The sequence below is a fragment of the Lepidochelys kempii genome, chromosome 17 (assembly GCF_965140285.1).
Source record: "Lepidochelys kempii isolate rLepKem1 chromosome 17, rLepKem1.hap1, whole genome shotgun sequence".
Lineage (NCBI taxonomy): Eukaryota > Metazoa > Chordata > Testudines > Cheloniidae > Lepidochelys > Lepidochelys kempii.
This window is the reverse complement of record NC_136396.1, coordinates 2,492,989-2,513,161: the sequence shown is the minus strand read 5'-3', so window position 1 is coordinate 2,513,161 and position 20,173 is coordinate 2,492,989. Positions and strand designations below refer to the sequence as shown.

At 47.7% G+C, this 20,173-nt stretch overlaps 1 protein-coding gene across 3 annotated transcripts in view; it reads left to right on the top strand.

The window, feature by feature from the left end:
• SSH2 (slingshot protein phosphatase 2) overlaps positions 1-20,173 on the top strand; it is a 134,362-nt gene that overhangs the window by 81,423 nt on the left and 32,766 nt on the right. For all 3 annotated transcript variants that reach the window (XM_073315846.2, XM_073315845.2, XM_073315847.2), the window contains one exon: positions 15,453-15,556. In XM_073315846.2, the coding sequence (XP_073171947.1) occupies positions 15,453-15,556 (104 nt within the window). The remainder of the gene's footprint in view (positions 1-15,452; positions 15,557-20,173) is intronic.

Sequence of the window (20,173 nt, the reverse complement as noted above, 5' to 3'; positions counted from 1 at the left end):
TGGGTTTAATCTGTCACAAGGGAGCTTCGGGTTAGATATTAGGAAAATACTTTCTAACTCTCAGGGTAGTGAAGCTCTGGAACAGGCTGCCAAGGGAGGTCATGGAATCCCGTCGCCGGAGGTTTTTAAAAACAGGTCTGACAAACTCCTGTCAGGGATGGGCTAGGTTTAGGTGGTCCTGCCTCAGCACAGGGCCTGGACTTGATGGCATCTTAAAGTCTCTTCCAGCCATGCTTTTCGATGATTCTATGGGGGACCACAACAGTAAGTTAGTTTACAGCTGTGCCATGGCATTGTGAATATAGAACTGCAGGGGAGTGTCTAACAATTACCCAGGTCCCTCTCTGGATTCTTTATTTACATCTTTGGTGGGGGGAGACATTGGATTTCTCTTTTGCATTCTGGGGAAAATCACAGGAATGCTTGTTGTTTTGCCTCCTTGTGGCAAATGACTTTCTTTAGTTTAAATCTTTATCACACCCATTGGCCAATGCTTGGGAGCCAGGCGAAGGTCCCTCATTTTCTCTTCTGGAGAAATCCCCTCTTCCTTCCAGCCCCTTTCTAATCCCAGCATGAGCCTCCTTTAATGAGACTCGAAATACAGCAGCAATGCGATTCACCCCACAGTCTGTCAGCTTTGGTTTAAAGGGTGCGTGGTGAGTGAGTGATGGAAGTTATTTCGGGAATGAAGTAGTCTTGGTAAGTTGATCCCTAGCCAAGGAGCCAAGAGAAAATTGGCAATATCGCTGCCAAGAAAAACTTGCCATGCAGACTTGGAGGGGCATGGGAAGCAATGCTGAATTTGCATTTTAAAACAGATCTCTGGTACATCTCAGCCTCTGACTGGGAGGTTTACTCACGGATTTCTGCAGTTTCCACGGCATGCATCTGATGAAGTGAGCTGTAGCTCACGAAAGCTCATGCTCAAATAAATTGGTTAGTCTCTAAGGTGCCACAAGTACTCCTTTTCTTTTTGCGAATACAAACTAACACAGCTGTTACTCTGGATCCTAATAGTTATCACACAGGGTGCGTCTACACTGGGAGAATGTTGGCGGGCTTAGCTACCCTAATGATATGATGTGCTGTTGCCAGTGGTGCCCGCTGCTTGTACGCAGAGTGCAGTTAGACACCGCAGTAGCTAAAAAATCCTTCCCACCTCTCTGTGCTGCATCTGGCACCATGGGACTATGCAGAGAAAATTCTTACGAACTTCCTTAGGGCGGAGAAGTCCTTGGGATGAGGTCTTTGGGAACAGAAGTGACCTGCCTACCTAATAATAGCAATGTACTATCAAATACAGCTTATCAGTCCCTTTTCTCTACTGCTTTCTACTCTTTGGCAGTCCAGTGAAAATTGATTTTTAATGTCCTGGCTAGTTTTTATTTTTTGATCGTGATCCAGTAGATTAAACTATTAGCATTTGAAAGTGACAAATTACTGAGCAAAGACTCTCCTAAATCCACAATAAACCCGTGTTGCTGCTTGACACAGAAAGGTCAGATGTGTTGACCTAAAGAATACAAAGGAAATGCTGTCTTTCAATTTAAGACACCAAAGTGAAGTGACAGTCTCCGTGTAGGGATTTCACATATAAAATAAATGTTTGCTTCATTAATAAAGGAAAGTCTTCCTTTGTTTTGTCTTTGCTAATTAATGATAATTTCAGGGCATTATTTGTAATCACATTAAAAGAGAAACATTTTTGTTTGAAGTGTTTCCCTTCACTGGAATCTGCTGTTGCACAAAGTGAAGTCACTCTCAGATTTGCAAAGCTGGAGTACCCTCCATGACAGCGTAGAAGGTGAACAAACCAGTAACTTGGTTACAGGCTACATCACCAGACCATTCAAAGGTCCTTGTGACTCCCAGTTTCGAACCAGGAGCTGCTGAGAGAAGTCTGGCAAATGACCGTTCTCCCTGAAAATCTGTTTAACACCTTTTTTTAATCTACTGTAAATTAATATTATCAGTAGTTCCCTGTTTGGTAATCAGATGGGCTGTTAAGTTCCAAACTGACTTGTTTCCGTGGGAAAGGTTGCCTCAGCTGTAGGGCCAGGTGAGCACCAGCTGGATGTGGAGAACAGAAAATGCAGTGGGAGTATAAACGTTGCAACAGGTAAACCACTGAACAATGAAATTCCTGCTACTTCATAAATCGGAATACATGAGCCTCTTCTACACATACTCACACTCACACGCTTTCTCTCCTCCTTCCCCCCCCCCAAAAAAAATCCTAGAAATGTAACTAAGCGTCTGCTTCTCTTCACTGCAAAGGAAAGCCTTAAAATTGCAACTTTGATCACTTTGAATGGAGATGGACAGACTTTTGTGACCTTTTTACAGTACTCCATGACTTCTGTTTTTACCAGCAAGGTTCTTTGGAGGCCGTAATCCGAGGCAGCCTGTCTTCCCAGCAGCTGCATTGCAAAATGTCGTTCCTACAATCCATCCCGCATTCCCAGCAGCTCAGGGAATTCATGTTGGGGCTCTGGCATAGCACTTCCTCAAGGTGCAGTAGCTTCCCTGTCCCCTAAACTTTCCCACCATTGCTGCCACTGGGTCAGTTGCACCCGTGTTAGCAATGGTGAGAGCACTCATGCAGATGGACCGCCAGGTGGTCACGAACACAAGCACCATGCTGTCCGTACCTGCTGAAGGAGGTCTACATGACCGTGTTCACAGTGCTGGTGGCTGCCTGGACCTTACCCATGCTTGAGCTCCCATTGTTGCTGCAGCTAGTTAAGGTGAAAGGGCGGGAACAGTTCAGACAAGGCTACCTCTACTGCATCTCAGCTGCGTGTCTGGTCTGCACTGGCCCCAAATGCAGCGTTTACAAGATTCCCTTTTAAATTCAAATAACCCAAAACCAACATCTAACTTTACTGTACTTTATTCCTTGGACCCACATCCGTATTGGTTTTTCTTGCTGCTGCCTAGCATCGTCCAACTCACATCTTTGTTAGCACTCAGTCTGGCAGCTGTAACCAAAGCTGCTACCAATGCAGCAGGGGTGCCCAGGCAGTAAACTTCTTTATTTGCGTTCCCAACAGACTGAACGTTTCAACTCTGACTCAAGCAGCTGTCACTGTCCCGGTGATCCTCAACCTGCCTGTTCTGAATCACATCCATTGAACGGTATCGGTTGGTGCAAGGCCAGATTTGTGTGCGGTAGGGTTAGGGACTAGTGTAGATTTTAGGGAGGGTGTGAATCAAGACAAGATACAAATACAGCTCTGTGCCAGCAAGGGGAGGATTGTGTGGGCTTGCTTTGCTGATGTCCAGATCATCCCTTTCACAGGGGATGCAGCCAGTACTCTGATTCAGGAGAGTCAGTGGTCTCCGTTCTTTTCCCATCCTTGTCATGTTGAGCATGCTTTGGCTAAATATAGATGGCCCTGGACTGAACTAATATGGAGAGGGACAGTATGTTGACCTCAGTGTGTCTCACTTGACTTCTGTTACAATAATATTTAAAGCGACAGTGTCTCTTTTGTTTAAAGTTATGGGGCTCTGTTAGCCAGACCAAACGTGGTTAGGTCTGGGGGAGCTGGGAATCTCACGCAGCTACACGCTTGTAGAGAGAAGTTTGTGCCCAAATTTTTAAAAATTAAATGTATTTGGAGCAGAGGTGATAGTAATGGGTTTTGGTCAGAGGTATTGTACCAAACTGCTCAGGGATGGTTAAACTTTAACAAACTTTGCATGGGGAAGCTGTGCTTTCAACCTTTAGTGACTAGGGAAATGAAGATACAATTCAAAGAATGCCCTCCAGGACTGTCTGTATTAATCCTGAAAGGGAGAAGATGCATTGTAAAATGGGGATTAATTTTAAGAAAACTAAACTTGCAGTTTGTTTAGCCTTTTTTGATCCTTGACATGAAGAATAAATTCTGCTGTTTGAGATTTTTCCAAGTTGGTTAAAGTGCATTCAAACTCTCACCGAAGGGACATCTTATCTCTTTGCTTAGAGAATGAAAGCCAGCTAGTCTTGGACATAACCAAGTATTTAAATAAGCACGGAGCATATGGTAATAACTCTTAGAAGCACTCCCTTGGGTATAACTTTTCTGCTTAGCAAGGCTGAGTATGTATATTAGAAGTCCATAGATATTTAAACAATATATAGAGCTAGAAGAATATATCATGTAGGGATTTAGTCTGGGAATCTCTTGACTTGGAGACCTAAGAGTCTTTGGAGATGGTATCATATAAACCAAGCGCCTTTTGCTTCCTCATTTCAAGTCCGTATCACTACTTTAAAAAATGCATGGTATTGTACATCTGCTGTAAATATTTAATACCAGAGTTTCTCAGTGTCAGCTGTATATTGCTTTATCCACCCCTTTTCTAAAGAATCATTTGAGTTGGGAGTGCTGTCAGAGCAATGCTTTTGTGCCTCTCTCAAGCCTTTCAAGGCACTTTACAGACAACTGGTTTCAATTTTCCAGATGGGTAAACTGAAGCAAATTAAGTGACTTTTGACCAGAGTCATGTGATTGTTGCTATCTTGAAGCCAGGTTCTCTTAGGCTTTAATATTATGAACCCAAAACCTTTCTTTGTTGTTATTATGGCTAGTTGTTTGCACTGTGTAAGGAATCCTGTCGGCCTTCCCACAGATTGAGCTTACACGTAAAACGCTGCATCGGCGCAAGTGAGGATGCTCCGACGCCGACCGGAGAATGTTTCCTGTTGGCATAGTTAACCCACCTCCCGGAGAGGTGGTAGCTGCGTTGATGGGTTTTTCACACCCCTGAGCAATGTAGTTCTACCAGTATAGTCTGTAGCACAGGCCTGGTCTCTCTGGGAGCTTGCATCCATCTTCTGAATTACCTGTTGCTTATATTGCCGCCTACTGAATACTCTACTTCATACCATGTCACAGCAGAATTGGACAAAACCGCCTATTATACACGGCAAGGTCGCATCCCCTGAAATGTATTAATTACATTGGAGATTCTGTTATCTGAATTTACATCAAGTCCCCCGTGACAAGAGGATAATCAAGGTGCTAATTTCACCTAAAACAATAGTCACAATTCTGGTTCAAGGTATTAACCCTGGCTTTTCCTAGAGTGCTTCTTGCCAAGCCATGAGCTACATGGGAAATGTGTGAGAGAGAGTCAGGAAGTTTGTTAGCTTTCTCAGCTGCTCCTCTTTGACCTTGAGGTCATTGGCTGACAGGAAACGCAACAGACGGTTTGATAGTGAGAGGATGTGAGGGAGAATCGCATGTAAAATCCATAAGTTTCTCGATGTGATTGCAGCTCAGCTGCTGGCCACCAGTTCAGGAGTGAGCTCTTGTACACCAGCTTGGGGGTCAGTGCATTATGTCTCTAGATATTTAGGGTGGGCGAGCTGTATATTTTTTTTGTTTGGGCTTACAGACCTTTTCTCTGCCTTGTAGAGTCAAAGCAGGAATCTGTGCCCACGTGAAGGGACTTGCTATGTGGCTTCCTTGAGCTAGGAGGGGCGGGCGGTGTATTGCTGGGCTCGTTCGTTCATAGGAGCCTTGGAGAGGGCAGGCAAGGTAAAGGGGAAGTGTACAGGCTTTGACGTCATCTGCACTAGCTGCTGAAATTTGACAGTGAGTTTGACTCCTTTCTCTGGAGTCTGGTTTTTAAAGAAGCCATCTTTATTGTTCCTTTAATGAATACGTTCCATGTGTGCCTGCAAGGGAATGAACCTGACGGGGGTCTGCATGCTTGCGACCCAGCTGATTTCAGGGCACTGTGAAAAGGAGGAGGAATGCGCTGGGTGCTGCGGCTGTCCGCAGGACAGTGCTGAGACCTGTTGCGTCTGCGTGGGCTGAAGTATTGGCTGTAGAACAATGAAGGGTGTTGCCACACACACCCTTGTTGGCAGCAGCTCTGATAGTGCTGATGAGATGAGAGCCCTTTGCTTAGCCTCCGGTGTAGCTTCTCCTGTTCTCTGCAGCCGCAGTGTTGTGTCGAACTCGGCCCCTCCAGAGTCACTTGATCCCTCTCCCCAAAACTTCTCTGGCCTGTACATGATGGGGGACTGAGTCCTTTGGAAAAGAGAGAGCAGCTTGTCTGGAGCGGATCTGTGTCAGCACAGAGGGAGTTCGGGAATAACCTGGCTTTCCTGTTAAACATGGAGTATGAGGGATCTGCCATGTGGCCCAGCCAGAGCCAGGATACAAGGAAAGACACCTTGGTTCCCCAGAGAACTCATCACCACTGGGCTTGTGCGCTGCTCTGTGGGGGACTGGAGCATGAGGGGTAAATATCCAGCTCCCGTTGTAGGGCCCCTGTGGCTGGTGGTTCATTGGCATGGCCTGCACCAGCCCTGCTGCTCTGGCGATGGGCCCAGAAGGCTGGTAGCATTTCCTCCGAGGACTTAATGGCCTTGATTCCGTTTGACATCTGCCCTTCGCTTCTCTCTCATGAGAGGGATTGCTGGAGGGAGCGTTGGCGCTGCACTTTTCACAATGACTGTGTTTTGAAAAACAGCAGAGCCAATCGCGCTTGCAAAAGGGAAGCGAAGGACAGACGCCAACGAACTCAGGGATATGTGATGTATTGGATTTGTCAGCTGTAGACCCAGGAGATGGCTAAGAACGAGCTAATTGTGCAAGCCCAAGCCTGGGAATGAGGGCTCCTAGCTTCTGTCACCAGCTCTGCCGTTGGCTTGCATCATGATCTTGGGCCAGTCGCTTTCCCTGTCTGGGGAGGGTTGTTACATATGCATGAGAGGAGAGTTCTCCTAGGCTGCTCCTGCTGTAAACGTTCTTTGGTCTGCAGGGGGAATCTAACGCAAACCAGCCGAGCCCTTCCAGTCCATTCCGGTTTGTACGGCATCTCATCACTAGGGTATGTGAGTGCCTGGTGGCCCATGAGCAGCTTCTGCAGATACCCTCCATGTTAGCCAAGATGTCGAGGTAGAAAAGGACTTAATTGAGGTGGAGTAGGGGGCAGACGATGCTGTTCCACCATGTATACACCGCTGGAGTGTGTGGTGTCTGCCTGTTTCATCACCGCTCACTCCCTGGAGACAGCCCCACCTCCCAGCAGAGGAAATGCCTGTTGACAACTCCTTTGTTTTCAAGCTTTGTACTAGTGCAGATGTTGCTAAAAAAGCAGTTTGCGTCAAACATCTGTGAGTCGGAGCTCGGTTCCCACGCTTGGTTTGGTTTTCCCCCATGCTGTTTCTCAAGTTGCAGAAGTGCAGAATGGCAAGTGCTTGACTTCTGTCAGAATACCACTTCCCTGTTCTCCCCTCAGCCTTAGTGTTGCCATTTTCACAGACGTGTCACAGTGCCCTTTCGGTAAGCCACACCCTGTCTGCTGCTCGGCACTTGGTCTGTTTTCTGTTCCTGGGGTTAGAGCATACAGGCGCATAGTGTCAACTAACCCCTCTGGGCTGCCTGGACACATTTTCTAGTCTCGTGTGGTTCAGCCTGCAGTCATGCCAGCTTTTGATCAGTGAGTTTTAATAAGCACTTGTAGCCTGTGGGCCTCGTAGTGTTATCTCTGCTTTATACAGCCCTAGGAGCCTGGCAGTTTGCGTGAAATCCCCTAGTGCCTGTGACAAGGAGCCACAAGCAAAACTTCAACTGGAACGCAAGAATAGCTCTACGAAATGACTCACTAGTGCAGTCACTTTCCTCTGGTGGTGACCGAAACCTGAGGCTTCAAAAGACGGGCACAGCACAGAGGGGCAGGAAGGAAAGGTTGCTGAAAAACAAATAAACCACAATAACAGGGGGAAATGGGTAGCAAATTGCTTTGTCCTGGCAAACGTCTGATGAGAGGCCCAATGTTTGGAATCTCCTAAACTTGCAGAATTGTTTCCAAAACATCCATGTCTGTTTCTGATTTCCTTCCTTCCTTCAGGCGTTGCAGGAGCCTGGGGAAGGACAGCCTTGTCCTGGGACTTGTGGGAAATGGGGTCAGCTCCCTGCATACAGATCCTGGGTGCGCTTGGTCACGTCACATATTCTCTCTGTGCTGCAGTTCTCTATCTGTCAGTGAGGGTAATAGTCCTCCCCTCCCTCTCTGCTGTGTTGTCGGATACACTCCTTGCTGGTGTGGTGTTCGCTGCTGTTAGGATGGGAGCCATAGGAGTGTCTGGAGTGTAGCAGTGAGTGGGCCGAGCACTGTCTCTAGTCTGATGCACTTGCTCTGGTTGCCTGCAGAACACACCACAGCAGTAGCCTCGGGGGCAGACTGCCATTAATGCACCCTCATATTGCCCTTTGTCCCATGCTGCTCTGACAAAGGACCCTCTGCTGCCTGCGGGTGTAACTTGTCCGCCAGCTGGTGGGACTGCCATACCCTTGGGAGCAGGACTAACCCTCTGTACACCAAGAACTTCTGGTGTCGTGTTCCCATCTGTCTCTCTCGCCTCCCACCCCCCACGGTTAGTTTTAAAATAGTTTCCTCTTTGTGCTGAAGTGGTGATGGAAATGCACCTTTGCATGGGCTTGGTGTTGAGCCAGAGGTGAAGGGAATGCTCTGTGACTGGCTCATCCCTTCCCATACAGGAACTGAGACCTGGGGGCAGGGGGACAAACGTGTTGGTTGGTCCCGCTTCGCTTTGCATTTCTTCTGCACGCAGTGTCACACATTCAATGTGCAGTTCTCTTCGTTCGGGTACATTATAACACCCTGCTGTGTGCAGTACTGGATTGCCCTGTCTTTCTAGCTCTGCAGCCTTGGGAAGGGGCTTGGGATTGATGCTTGCTGCTCTTCCTAGCCATTGGTGGAGTGCTAGTCCCTCTCTTACGGCTTGATTTTTTTAAATCGTAGATTAAAGGAGCCTGAGCATTAGGACTGAAATTGATCCGTTGAGAGATCAGACCTAGTAGAACTTGGAAGAGCAGAGTGTAAATTTTAAAGTAAATACACATGCGCTCTCGCCCACCACGTGAGTTCCAGAGCCAGGTACTGTAGCAAAATAGACGTAGCTCTTCTGAGAGGAAAGCATAGTCTGGTACTAGGGCAGTTGACTGGGAGTCTGGGGACCTGGAAGTCTCTGCCTGACCTTTCCAGTGGCCTAGAATGCTAGGTCAAGTGCCTTCCTCTCTCAGTGCCTCCACGTCCCTTTCCCACCTTGTGTCCATCCTGTCTGCTACACACTGGCTACGCCCCTTGTGGAGGTGGTTGTTTTTAGTACGCTGGGAGAGCTCTCTCTCAGCGCTCTGCCGCAACCACACAAGCCACGTTAAAGCTTGCCAGTGAAGACTAGCCCTAAGTAACATACATGCTAACTTGCGGGCTGCGTAGCACTTTGTCTGCTGAATGCTGTCACTGAGTAACATACATGCTAACTTGCGGGCTGTTTCATTTCTTGTGGGAAAGCCGTAAACGCACTGTGACTCGCCTCTTGCTTTGTCAGTCCCTCTAGCTTTCTACCTCCCTTCTCTAACAATCCTAACCGCCGCCATCTGGAGCTGCAAGGGGCAGCCCTGTGTGTGGGGCAGAGAGCTGCAGCACAAACTACCTGGAAATAGCTGCTTGTACCAGGCACAGCTCCAGCAACGTGGGCTGCTCATCGGCCCTGGCCTCCAGACTCCTCTGCCAGGCGGTGCTGTGTCCCCAGAGATGGCCTTTAGGGAAATCTTCTCTTGCTCGGCAGCTTACAGGCCTCCATGGTTACAGCATAACTCCATTGTCACAGTGACCTAGAGCTACCCCTGACTTGGCACAGAAATAGAAGGGCAGCCTCTTGTCTTGCAGGGCAGTTGCTCTCCATATTGGCCACAGTTTCCAATCCATTTCTGCAGAGCCCAAGCGAATGATGTCATAGACTAGCAAAGAAACTTGGCATTTTGCTGTAAACACAGGGTGGGGGAGGGTATTCAAATATAAAATATCTGGAATCCCCATTTTTAGAAAAGGACCTCTGAACAATAAGCTCTGCTTCCAATAAACTGTCACGCGGGTCCCCTTCCTGACTGCCCCACGGCACTTGTGGTTAGTGAGCTGACAAAGCCTGGGGGCTTTGTCTTTTGCAGAGCAGCTTGGTTCAGAGCGCCTGCCGTCATAAGGAGAGAGGGGAAGTCTTCCCTCCGCCACCTCTCGCTGCACCTTTCATAGTGGCTGTTTCAGTCCCCCGTCAGGTGGGCTGCTTTGGTAAGTGCCTGACTAAGGGCTGGGGTCCAGACAAAGCCCGCTGGAAGGAAGCTGCTCTGATGAATAAGCAGAACTGACTGGAGAGCTCTCCTCCGACTCTCAATAGCCTCATTAAGGTTTATTGGTATTAGATGTTGCCAGAAGCAGCCCAGGTGCCTCCCTGATTTCCTTGCTTTGCTTTAGAGCAGCTGTTTTCCTTCTTTATAAAGCACCATCCATAAAGACGCATTTTGCACTGTTTTGTGCTGGGGGGATGCAGTAGGAAGTGGGGGCAGCAGCAGAAGCCGTACGAGTTGTCGTGGTGTCCCAGTCAGATGGCCAGGAGAGCGGGTAAAGTGCTTTGGAAATGGAAAGTTCTTTGGAAGCACTAAATACCTGTTCACAGTACAGTGAAAACAGGTGACTCTCCTTAGCAGTGTATTTGGAGCTGTGGCCAGCTTGCATGTGTAACGAGTGAATAACACCGAGCATCTCGGGCATCATCTCAGGTGGGGAGAAGTAGGTTTTTGTATGGCCTGGGAGTGGTGGCTGGCTGCGTGGCTGGCATCCTATTTAAAAACAAACTGTGCATTGAGGGCCCCAAGCCCGGTGAGGGGTGAGTTTGGTGACTCCCGAGATAGGTGAGGGCAAAAAGGCCAGGACGAGCCAGGTCCCTCAAGATTCCCACCCCCACATTCCAGGGTGAGCTGGAGCTCTTGCGGGATTTGGCATGAGATTTGGAGCCCTGTGTTCAGGGCCACTTCCAGTTTGCTGGTTTCCAGCACTCAGCCTGCCTGTCCTCCCTCCCTTATCTAGGTCACTGCAGACTCTTGTGGCTGGGCACAGATGTTTCTCCAAACAACCAGGTTTGTCTGAGGCAGGCTGAATTTTTCACCTTCCTTGCAGCGAAACTTAGGGGTTGGGTTTAGGGCACCGGGAGGGTAGGATTGTCCCCCTCGGAGGGCACGGCTTGGTCCTATGTGAGTCATTTAGTTGCAATTTGTGGCTACTCCAGTGCCGGAAGTCATTGATTTGGGCTCCGGATCCAAGAAGGTAACATCCTGAGGGCATCTCCTGACCAGATGCGGGGGGCAACACATCTTTCCCCTGGGGACAAATGGAAACCAGAGGCAGGGATGCTGCCTTTGAGGGACTGCCCTACCAATGGGCTTTATGGCGGTGCCCAAAAAAGGGGGATCCTATGGGCAAGTGGAGGTGCTCCAATAACCTCCTAGTGCGGTGATTGGCTCCCCCTGTGGTGGGAGCACCCCAGGGATTGGCAGAGAGTGAGAGTGGCTTCCCTGGGCCATCCCTGCCGGGAGCCTTGGACACCATTTGACTAATAGAGTGCGGCCTGGTTAACCCGACCATGTCGTCTTTTCCTTCGTGCCGTGAGCACCCCAACGAATGTCAGGCGTGTTTCTCCCAGCACCTGGGAAGGCATCCAAGTACCTTCGTTAAGCTGGCTGGTTTGCAGAGCATCATCTTTTCAGGACAGTGCAGTTTTAGCCAATCCCTCAACGACATAGTGAAATACATGTTCTAGGCACAGTGAGCAGCATTCTCGTAACGTAACCAACAGCCAGCCCTTAAAATACGAACAAGGAAGTATGCAAGGTGCTTTGGTCCCTTACTTCCACTTACCTTCTGGGGGATTTTGGGAAGGGAAATCACTGACCAGTTGGTGCCCTGTAAGTAAAAGTCTGTTAATCTGGCACACGGGGCACATTCTCTGCCTCTAAGCAGAAGTGTGACTTGTCTTGGTGACACTTTTCTCCAAATCGTGGTCTGGTGAGCTGCGTTTGTTGACCCATAAAAGGGTGGAACAAGGTAGCATCCAGTGCTACGGTCCTGGTCTCATGGGACTCCAGAAACTTACTGCATTCTTGGTTTAACTTACAAATATTAAACAGAGGTCAGGGAAGAAATGAAAGGAACGAGATTCTCAGCAGCGATGTGATGGTACTGGATGGAGAGAGCTCACGAGCCATTGGTCAGGGCTGGCCTCTCCTTTTAAAAATGAGAGTTCCAAATGAAAAGAGAGCAAGTGTTGGGAAACCAGCGAGTCTCCCTCCTATGAGGTCGCACTGAGCTGCCCTTTTGTCACACTGCTGCCCTCAACAGCTGTGTGGATTGTTTAGAAATTGACTCCTGTGTAGGGTGGTGTCAGCTGTGTCTCTTGTACAGGCAGTTATCAATGATTTTATTTATTGATTGGGCTGGGTGGAAGGCCACCTGTGATAAGATGTGCATGATTGCAGCAAAAAAACTCTTCCCTGGCCATTAAATCAGGGAGAAAGGTGGGGATGTGATAGTCACTCTATTAAACCATGTGATTTGCTTCTATCGTTGTGAGTTCCCCTTGCCTTTGAGTGAGTTGTTACCTTCACTGATGCCTGCCCTGTCGGCTGCTTGGTTCTGGTTACTTTATCTTCCTGCTGCACAGAACCAATCTGTTTTTCCACATTCTTAAAAACCTGCTTTCTGCCTCTCTGACTGGAGACTGTATTCCCTTCTGAGACATGCACACGTCTCCTTGGCCCATGCAGCACCTCTATGATTAACGCTCCAGCTCTCACCGATTAAGCAGGCTGAGAGTTGTCCCGAAACACTGACCCAAACTGCACAAAAATAGCAAAGGTGGCAAACCCTCTGAAGGAGGGTGGCATACCTGCTCTCCACACCTGTAGTTCTGCAGCACCCCTCTGGTTCAGGCAGGCACCAATCCCAGAGGAGTAAGAACTAGAAATACCAGAAACCATTTTTTAATGGTATCTAGTAAACATGCTGAACTGTGTGTTCCTTCTCTGCCTGTTCGCCCCAGCAATAAATGTCAACCGCCTTTTTCCCCTCAAGAATCCCTGTTCATACTGTACAGAGCATGGGACCATAGAATAGACGAGGGCTGGAGAACATTCTCGTCCCTGGAAGACTAATACCGATATGACTGAATCATATAAGCAAATAGGTTTTAATTCAGTGTTTGAGCTGCCCAGCCTTCCACGTGTGTTCGTTTTAATCCCCTAAAAGTATCTTCATAAATGGTCACGTTAAGTCAACCTTCTAGGGAAACAGGCACAGGTGGAGTGGGAGGCCAATATCAGTGGCTGGGTGTGCTGGTTAAATGATTGCTGAGAAGACTGTCTGTGCCTGTTTCACTTTTTTCTAGTGAAGCAGGAAACCTTCAATCGCGTCTGACAGTCCTTTTGAGATGAAGCTGCAGTGGGCAGAGGAAGGGGGAAAGTAATTCCTTTATCGTTAGCAGCTATTGCTCTCCTATAATCTCATTTGATGGAGTGGCTCAGCATAGCAGAGAACTGTGCTTTATCCACATGATCTCTAGCTGGTGGGTCAGCAGCCTTGTTCAGCAACCTGTTCTTCTAGTGGCAAAGTCAGAAACACACTTCTGTGAAGCATGAAGCCATTACAGACTCTGGAAAAAATGTAGTTATGGGGAAGTGAGGCCCGGCAGGAGGATTTTACAAAATAAGTGGTTTCAAGATAACTGAATATTTTCTTGGTAGGTCCAAAGTGTACTTCAAGGCATTGTGTAGCCTAAAGGCTTTGTAGAGAACATAATTGTCATATGGTGCCAGCAGAGCTGTTGACTAAAATTCTTGTCCTGGGAGGATCTGAGGGACTGTTTCTTCATGAGAAAACATCTGTTCCGCATGTCCAGTGATGCGTCTTTAATTTAACACAATAACGATTCTTGATTCTTTTTTATCTAGGAAGAATTTTTCTTCCTCTTGAAATTCTGGTGTTTTGGACCAGCACACTAAAGAGCTGGCAAGTCATGGGCTAAAAGGAAAAGGCCCCTGGGGAAGTGTACAACTGCCAGGGTGAAAAAGCATAGCACAGTGGAGGGAGCTCTGGGCTCAGGTGCTCCCTTGAGATGTCTCTACAAAGAGAGTTCCTGCTTCGGATGCCATTCGAGGGCAGGGGCAATCCACTCTTCCCATGGGAGTGTGTGGAGTTAGAGCAGAGATGAGAAGGCTTGTATTTACTGAAACTTAGTCTTGCAAAGCAGTCAGGATATCCAGCAGTAAGGCCTCTGTTCAGGAAAGCACTTGTGCACATGCTGGTCCCATTGACCTTTGGCACTGGATAACAACTGAATTCTCTACAAAGCCTTTTTCCTCAATGTGGCTTAAGCATGTGCTTAAATGCTTTCATGAATCAGGTTGCTAAGACAGCCCTTTGGTCTGTCCACCGTTATGAAGAGGAAGTATGCGCGAAGCGTGCTAACTTGGCATGGGTTAGCTTTTATCCATTTCTTGTAACTTTTTTCATTTTCTTCAAATATGTGGAGGGGTTTTGTGCTGTTTTAACTTCCATTTCATTACCCCAGCCTTTGAGAGGAGAATCGCAAACTGTTGTATTTAACTTGAGAAAGGCACGTAAAGAGGCTATTAGTCTCTTGCGTGAACGAACCCAGCAAGCTGGTTTCTCATGGAAGGCATGGAGCCTTTGTGCACAATGGCAGGGACTCTCATATCCTGTCTAGAACGTGCATAGTTCATCCTGTTACTCTAGCGTTGTCGTTTTGGATTTACTACTTTTGAATGTTTTTGTGGGGTTTCTCCCCTTTCAGTTCGGAGTAAAACAGGTGCCCCAAGCTCTGTGTACCAGGATGACTTAATCCCAGCAGAGTGGTGCTAAGAATCATGTTTTCCTCAATGAACTATAACAGATGTATGTTTTATAAAAGAAGACTACTTACAGAGTTTTCGTAACATAAAATCTTTTTCAGAAGAGGGTCTCAATCTCTATGTAGCTACTTCAGCAGTGCACTTCATTCTTCATGTCACTTGATTTAAGGGCAAAGTCAAGCCAATGAAAGGTGTCTTAAAGTAACAGCATTATGGTTTTGCTTTTAATTTATTTGGGTCTCTTCATGAGTCAATTATCATGAATCATCAGACAATAGAGTTTTATGGTCCATTAATCTGTTGTACGGACTGATGGTCCTTCAGCTAACTACAAAAGCAAGGCATCTGTTGCTATGGGGCATCAGCTATCTCTCTGAACAACAAAGCACAGGATTCACCAAATCCATTACATTATGGATTTCAAGCACTGATATACATATTGCCACGTGGAAATGTCTACCAGACGTCTAGATTTCCAAATCAAAAACCCCTCTTAGGGCAATGCTACAGTTTGTTTATGTACCATTGCTCTCAATAACCCTACACATATGACTCACTTACGTTCATGCTGTGAACCCTGCCGTATTTCTAGAGGGGAAAGAAACTAATTGTCCTTCACCAGCACAATGGTTTGGGTTTAAGTATCTTCCCTGTTCAGGGCCCTTGTTTGTCATGGTGCTTTCTCTCCTTGCTACTGGCTCATTGGTTTTCTTGCCCTTGCAGCATCAGCGAAAGCTTCCTCACTGTGAAAGGTGCGGCTCTCTTCCTGCCCCGAGGAAATGGGTCGTCTACCCCCAGAATCAACAACAGGCGCAACAAGCATGCAGGTAAATACACCGCCTCTGTTTACATCTGACAGCCCGGATTTTCCTACTGCCTGGTCCCTTAAATTCTCCTCTTTGGGATGGTGCGCCATGCTAGTGCAGCTCTTGGCTTTCATCTCGGACGGCTGCTACACTTCATGTTGGTAGACCTGAGGGTCCTAGTAATATAAACTTGAGTGCAGCAATCCCTTCCCAACAAAATCCAAAGCTCTCAGTCTCTTTTCACCAAAGTGGTGATTTAGGGAAGCGATTGTGACAGCACGTCGATGTGGTCACTGGTTCTACATAAACAGCTGAATTGCCAAGGATGCAAACTCTTCCCATCCAGTAACATTATTGAAAGTGCATTAGTGCAAATATGTCTGCCCCAAAGGATGATATCCTGCATTAGTAATGTATCCAGTAACCTTTTTATTGGGGTCCATATGCAAAGATTGGTGCATAACATCCAGAACCTGGGATTATCTGGGATGAGTAACTGCTCTCCTTGGTCTGTAAACAGCTTGTTTACTGACAGCAAAAATAAAGACCTTCTAATTCTGAATGGTGGTGGGAAGTATTAGGAATCTGTTAATGTCTCTTTTATTCAGATAGATTGGTGTACTGAATGATAATATGAAGCGAGTCAGAATTCCACCCTCTTTGAAGCTTGATTTGTCTTCTGTTTTGATCCTTTGTTGGAAAAGTCAGTCTCTGAATAATGAAACCCAAATGCTGCAGGGAAGAGGGTTGCTCAGTGCGTACATGGTGCTGATTCATGGATGGCACTTTACAGGCATCAGTGTCTCTGGGTTTTTTTCTTCCTTCTTTAAACAATCTCTGCAAGGGGACATATAACGTTGAGAACTTTGAACTTCCTCTGGGTCAGAGACAAAAACCAGAGAGGCTGGATTCAACTTTGTCCTTGCCAAAAAACGAGCACCCAAAAGGGTGACTTCAGTTGGTTCCAGCCACGATTTCCATGGCACTGTCGTGTTGTTAGAACGTCACCCAGCAGCACACCCTGCAGAACCAAAGAGATGATCGGTGAGAGTCTCCACGCATGCACCGTGCCCCAACTCCCAATGGTAACACTTCTAAGGAGGAAGTCAGGAGTCAGCAAATTCTTTCCCCTCACCCCCGGCCAAAACCGTGGTAGGAGCAGTAGCTGAGCTATGGGAGGCTGGGGTGGGGCATATGAAACCCCTGCCTTTGAAAGAAAATATAATGGGCTGAATGTTGGTTTAAAGCCAGTCTCTCTGGCTGAGGATTTAAGTGATTCTGTCTGTGGTATGTAAGTGGGGCCAGCATCTTTTAGAACTAATCCCTTGACCTGTCTCTTTTTTCACTCTCCAAAGTACTCTGCACAGTTACAGCCCAAGTTTCTGCTTGACATATGCTCTGTTAGCTTTACCGTGCGGAGAGGATCATCTTTTATCCCAGCTGGATGGAATTCAGGTGTGATCCTGGCCAAACTAGATCATGCAGTGGTAGCATAAACAGAACTACGGCTCTCTGGTGCCCAGACTCCATGTGTTAGAGCCGACTTCCAAAAGGTTCGCTGTCTTAGGTCAGGGGTACAGTTGCCTGAGTAAGAAAACACTCATGCAGTGAATATGGAGTCTGCAGAGATCAAATTTCTGCAAGGGCAAACCTGCTTTGGGGAGATCACTTGCAGCAATTGTATTTTGTATTCTAGGAGGCAGCGTGACCTATAGGATAGAGCACCGGATTGGGAGTCAGTTGACCTGGGTTTTGTTCTGGTCCCTACATACTTGTGTTGTTTGTTTATATTCATCCTTTGTAATTTGACCTAGTTTCTACTTTTTGTAGGACCCTGTTTTTATTTTTAAATCAGTGAAGATCTCCTGGTTAAGCCAGGGTGGTCTCTTGCCAGACTTCCCATCTTTCCTACGCCATGGGATAGTTTGCTCTTGTGCCCTTAATAATGTCTCTTTGAAAAACTGCCAGCTGTCTTCAATTGTTTTTCCCTTTAGACTTGCTTCCCGTGGGATCTTACCTACCAACTCCCTGAGTTTGCTAAAGTCTGCCGTCTTGAAATCTGTTCTTTATTTTGTTCTCCCTCCTACCGTTCCGCTATCATTTCATGATCACTTTCACCCACTTTCAAATTCTCAACCAGTTCCTCCCTGTCTGTGTATTATGTATACCCTTTCATATCTGTGCACACCGTTAAGAATGTCTGTGAGGTAGTAGTACTTGCTTTTATCGTTGCCTGGTGAAATCAACTACACCGCACAAGTTAGAACAGTTCTGAGCTGTACAGTCTTGGACACAACATGGTTCCAATTTGTGAACCAGCCACTGGTGGTGAGCAGAGTATATGGAAACAAAACCTCCATCTCCGTTCTTGGCCTTTGCCTGGCTCAACACCAGAGCTTGCTAACCTCTGGTGCACACAGAATTCTGGCAGGCAGATTTCTTTCCCAGCCCTGAGGGAAATGGAGAAGGAGCGCTTTTCTAACCTCTTCCCCCCCGTTAAGCAGGAGTGGGGGAGTCCCTGCAAACAAGATATTTATTATTTCACAACAGGAAATATTTAATGCTAGCCCCATGGCTTTTTTAGTAGCATCACCCCAAAAAGGGGGAAATTGACTAGTTGGCAGATTGGCCAGTTAAGAAAACAGCCTTCCACGCTTGGCTTCTGCCGATGGCTCCCTCTTGAGCACTGCCAGGTGGTGCCTGGCAAAATCCCCTATGTGAAGGGAGCTAACGTGTATTCTTTTGGACTCTGTGAGTGTGGCTTCCCAAGATGTAAACACCCAAGGTGATGTGGCTACTTAAAGTTAGAAAAGTCCAATTTCCCATCCTGGCTGGTAGCTTGTACCCCACCTGTCAGCCCGGTTTAAACAAAATCAGTCCTGTGTTACCACGGTGCCCTGCTGGGGGTTGTGTTAGAGATGTGGCAGCTGCCCTGGAAATGCCAGTGGTGCCAGCTCGACAGGGCCTGATAACAGGGTAACATGGTGTACCCCTCTGCCCAGGTCCTGCTCAGCATTTTGGGATGTGTAACGGCTGGTGTTTGCGTCGCTCACATGGGGCATGTAAGGGGAGTGAAGCTGGCCAGGGATGTTGTATCTCTCTCTGGCATAAAGTTTAAAGCCTCCACCAGGGTTGAGTGGGCTGTTGGCCAACAGGGAAATTTGGGGAAATACAGAAAATCTCCCTCCATATCAGAAGGATAAAATGTCTCCCCAAGTGGCCACTCAGAGTCTCCCAGAGAGAGAAACCTGCTCGGCAACTTGCTCTGTCTTTCCTTGAAGTCAGCAGCTGGGAGGGAAGCTAGCAATATCAGGTACCTAGGGACTTCACCTGCTAGGTGCAGTTTGCAGCTCCAGCATGAAACAGTGGCTGATTGTTAAAGACCCTAGGGGCTGTAGCTGTGTTTTGTCTAATCTGATCTGGAAAAGGTTTGGGGCACAGAGTATTTCATTTTCTTAGCCACTTACTGTGAGTGAAGCCCTCGTGCGCCAGGGGCATCAGACTCCAGGCGTTGCTCCTTCCAGAAGCCATCTGGAGCAAGGGAGATGTAGAACTGCTGGCACTCTGAGCTCCCCCACGGGGAAAACGCTGTCGTCTTAACCAGTTTGTACTAGTTCGTGTGATTTCTGATGGCTGACCGGCAGCGCCAGGAGTCTGCAGTGTTGAGAGCGAAGGGAAATCTATCTCCCAGGAACGACGAAGGTGCAGAGAGTTGTGTGTATCCCATTGATGGGCCAGTTTCACCCTGTTATCTGTGTCCAGGGCTACTTGTTGTTTAAGGAAACAATCTGCCTGCAGCAGTCTCTCAAAACTTCCAGTGATTGTCTCCTCGCTTCTCCTGCCCAGCTGAGTGCCCCTTGCCTTCCCAGTGAAACGCTGTCCTAGGACAGGCTCTTGGACTGATGCTGAAATTTGTACGGTTGGGAGCAAGCTCCAAGCTTCCCCTTGTGTTCAAGTCCCTTTTGGTGGAGGGGGCCAGATGCTGCCACTAGATCTCTTCAGCGCTACGGGTGACGGGGAGCCGTTCTGGAGCAGTGTAAGGTACCCGCCCAAGGACCAGCTGCAATATTTCTCCAGTTCTCCCAGCCCCTGCCTTCTTGGAAACCTAGGGGCCCCAGATTCCCTGCATGGCAGTGCAGTATGCTGTCACTAGGAGGCACTGGACTAAGGTTTCCATAACCTTTAATGTCCACAAGACTTTATAGTGCTGATCACTTGCTCCACTGAAACCTTTGTCCTTCCCTAAGGAGCTGGTTAACTAGTCTAAGTTTTCCGTCTGCGTGAGAAAGGAGAGGGTGGAAGAATGGAACCCTGTTGCTCTGCGGTAGCTGCCACCTGGCAGGCCGCTGGTCCACTCCCTGGGGTTGCAGGTGACTTTTCCAGGTGGGTGTTGCAGAGAGGGTCTCTTTCTGGAGGCTGTGTTGCTCGCTGATGTTTCATAGAGAGTGAGGTGCTTGCTGGAGACACATCCCTCTTTCTCCATGTGCTGAGCAGCTGCACTGCTGCAAATTCTCCCTCCAAGGAAGTGCAAAGGGAATAGATTTAGGCCGGGAATTAATCTGGGTTTGGTTTGTGAATGCCTGCTGTCTTGGGAACGTGTGCTACTCCACTCCCTTTCTTATTAACAAGCTTCTAATG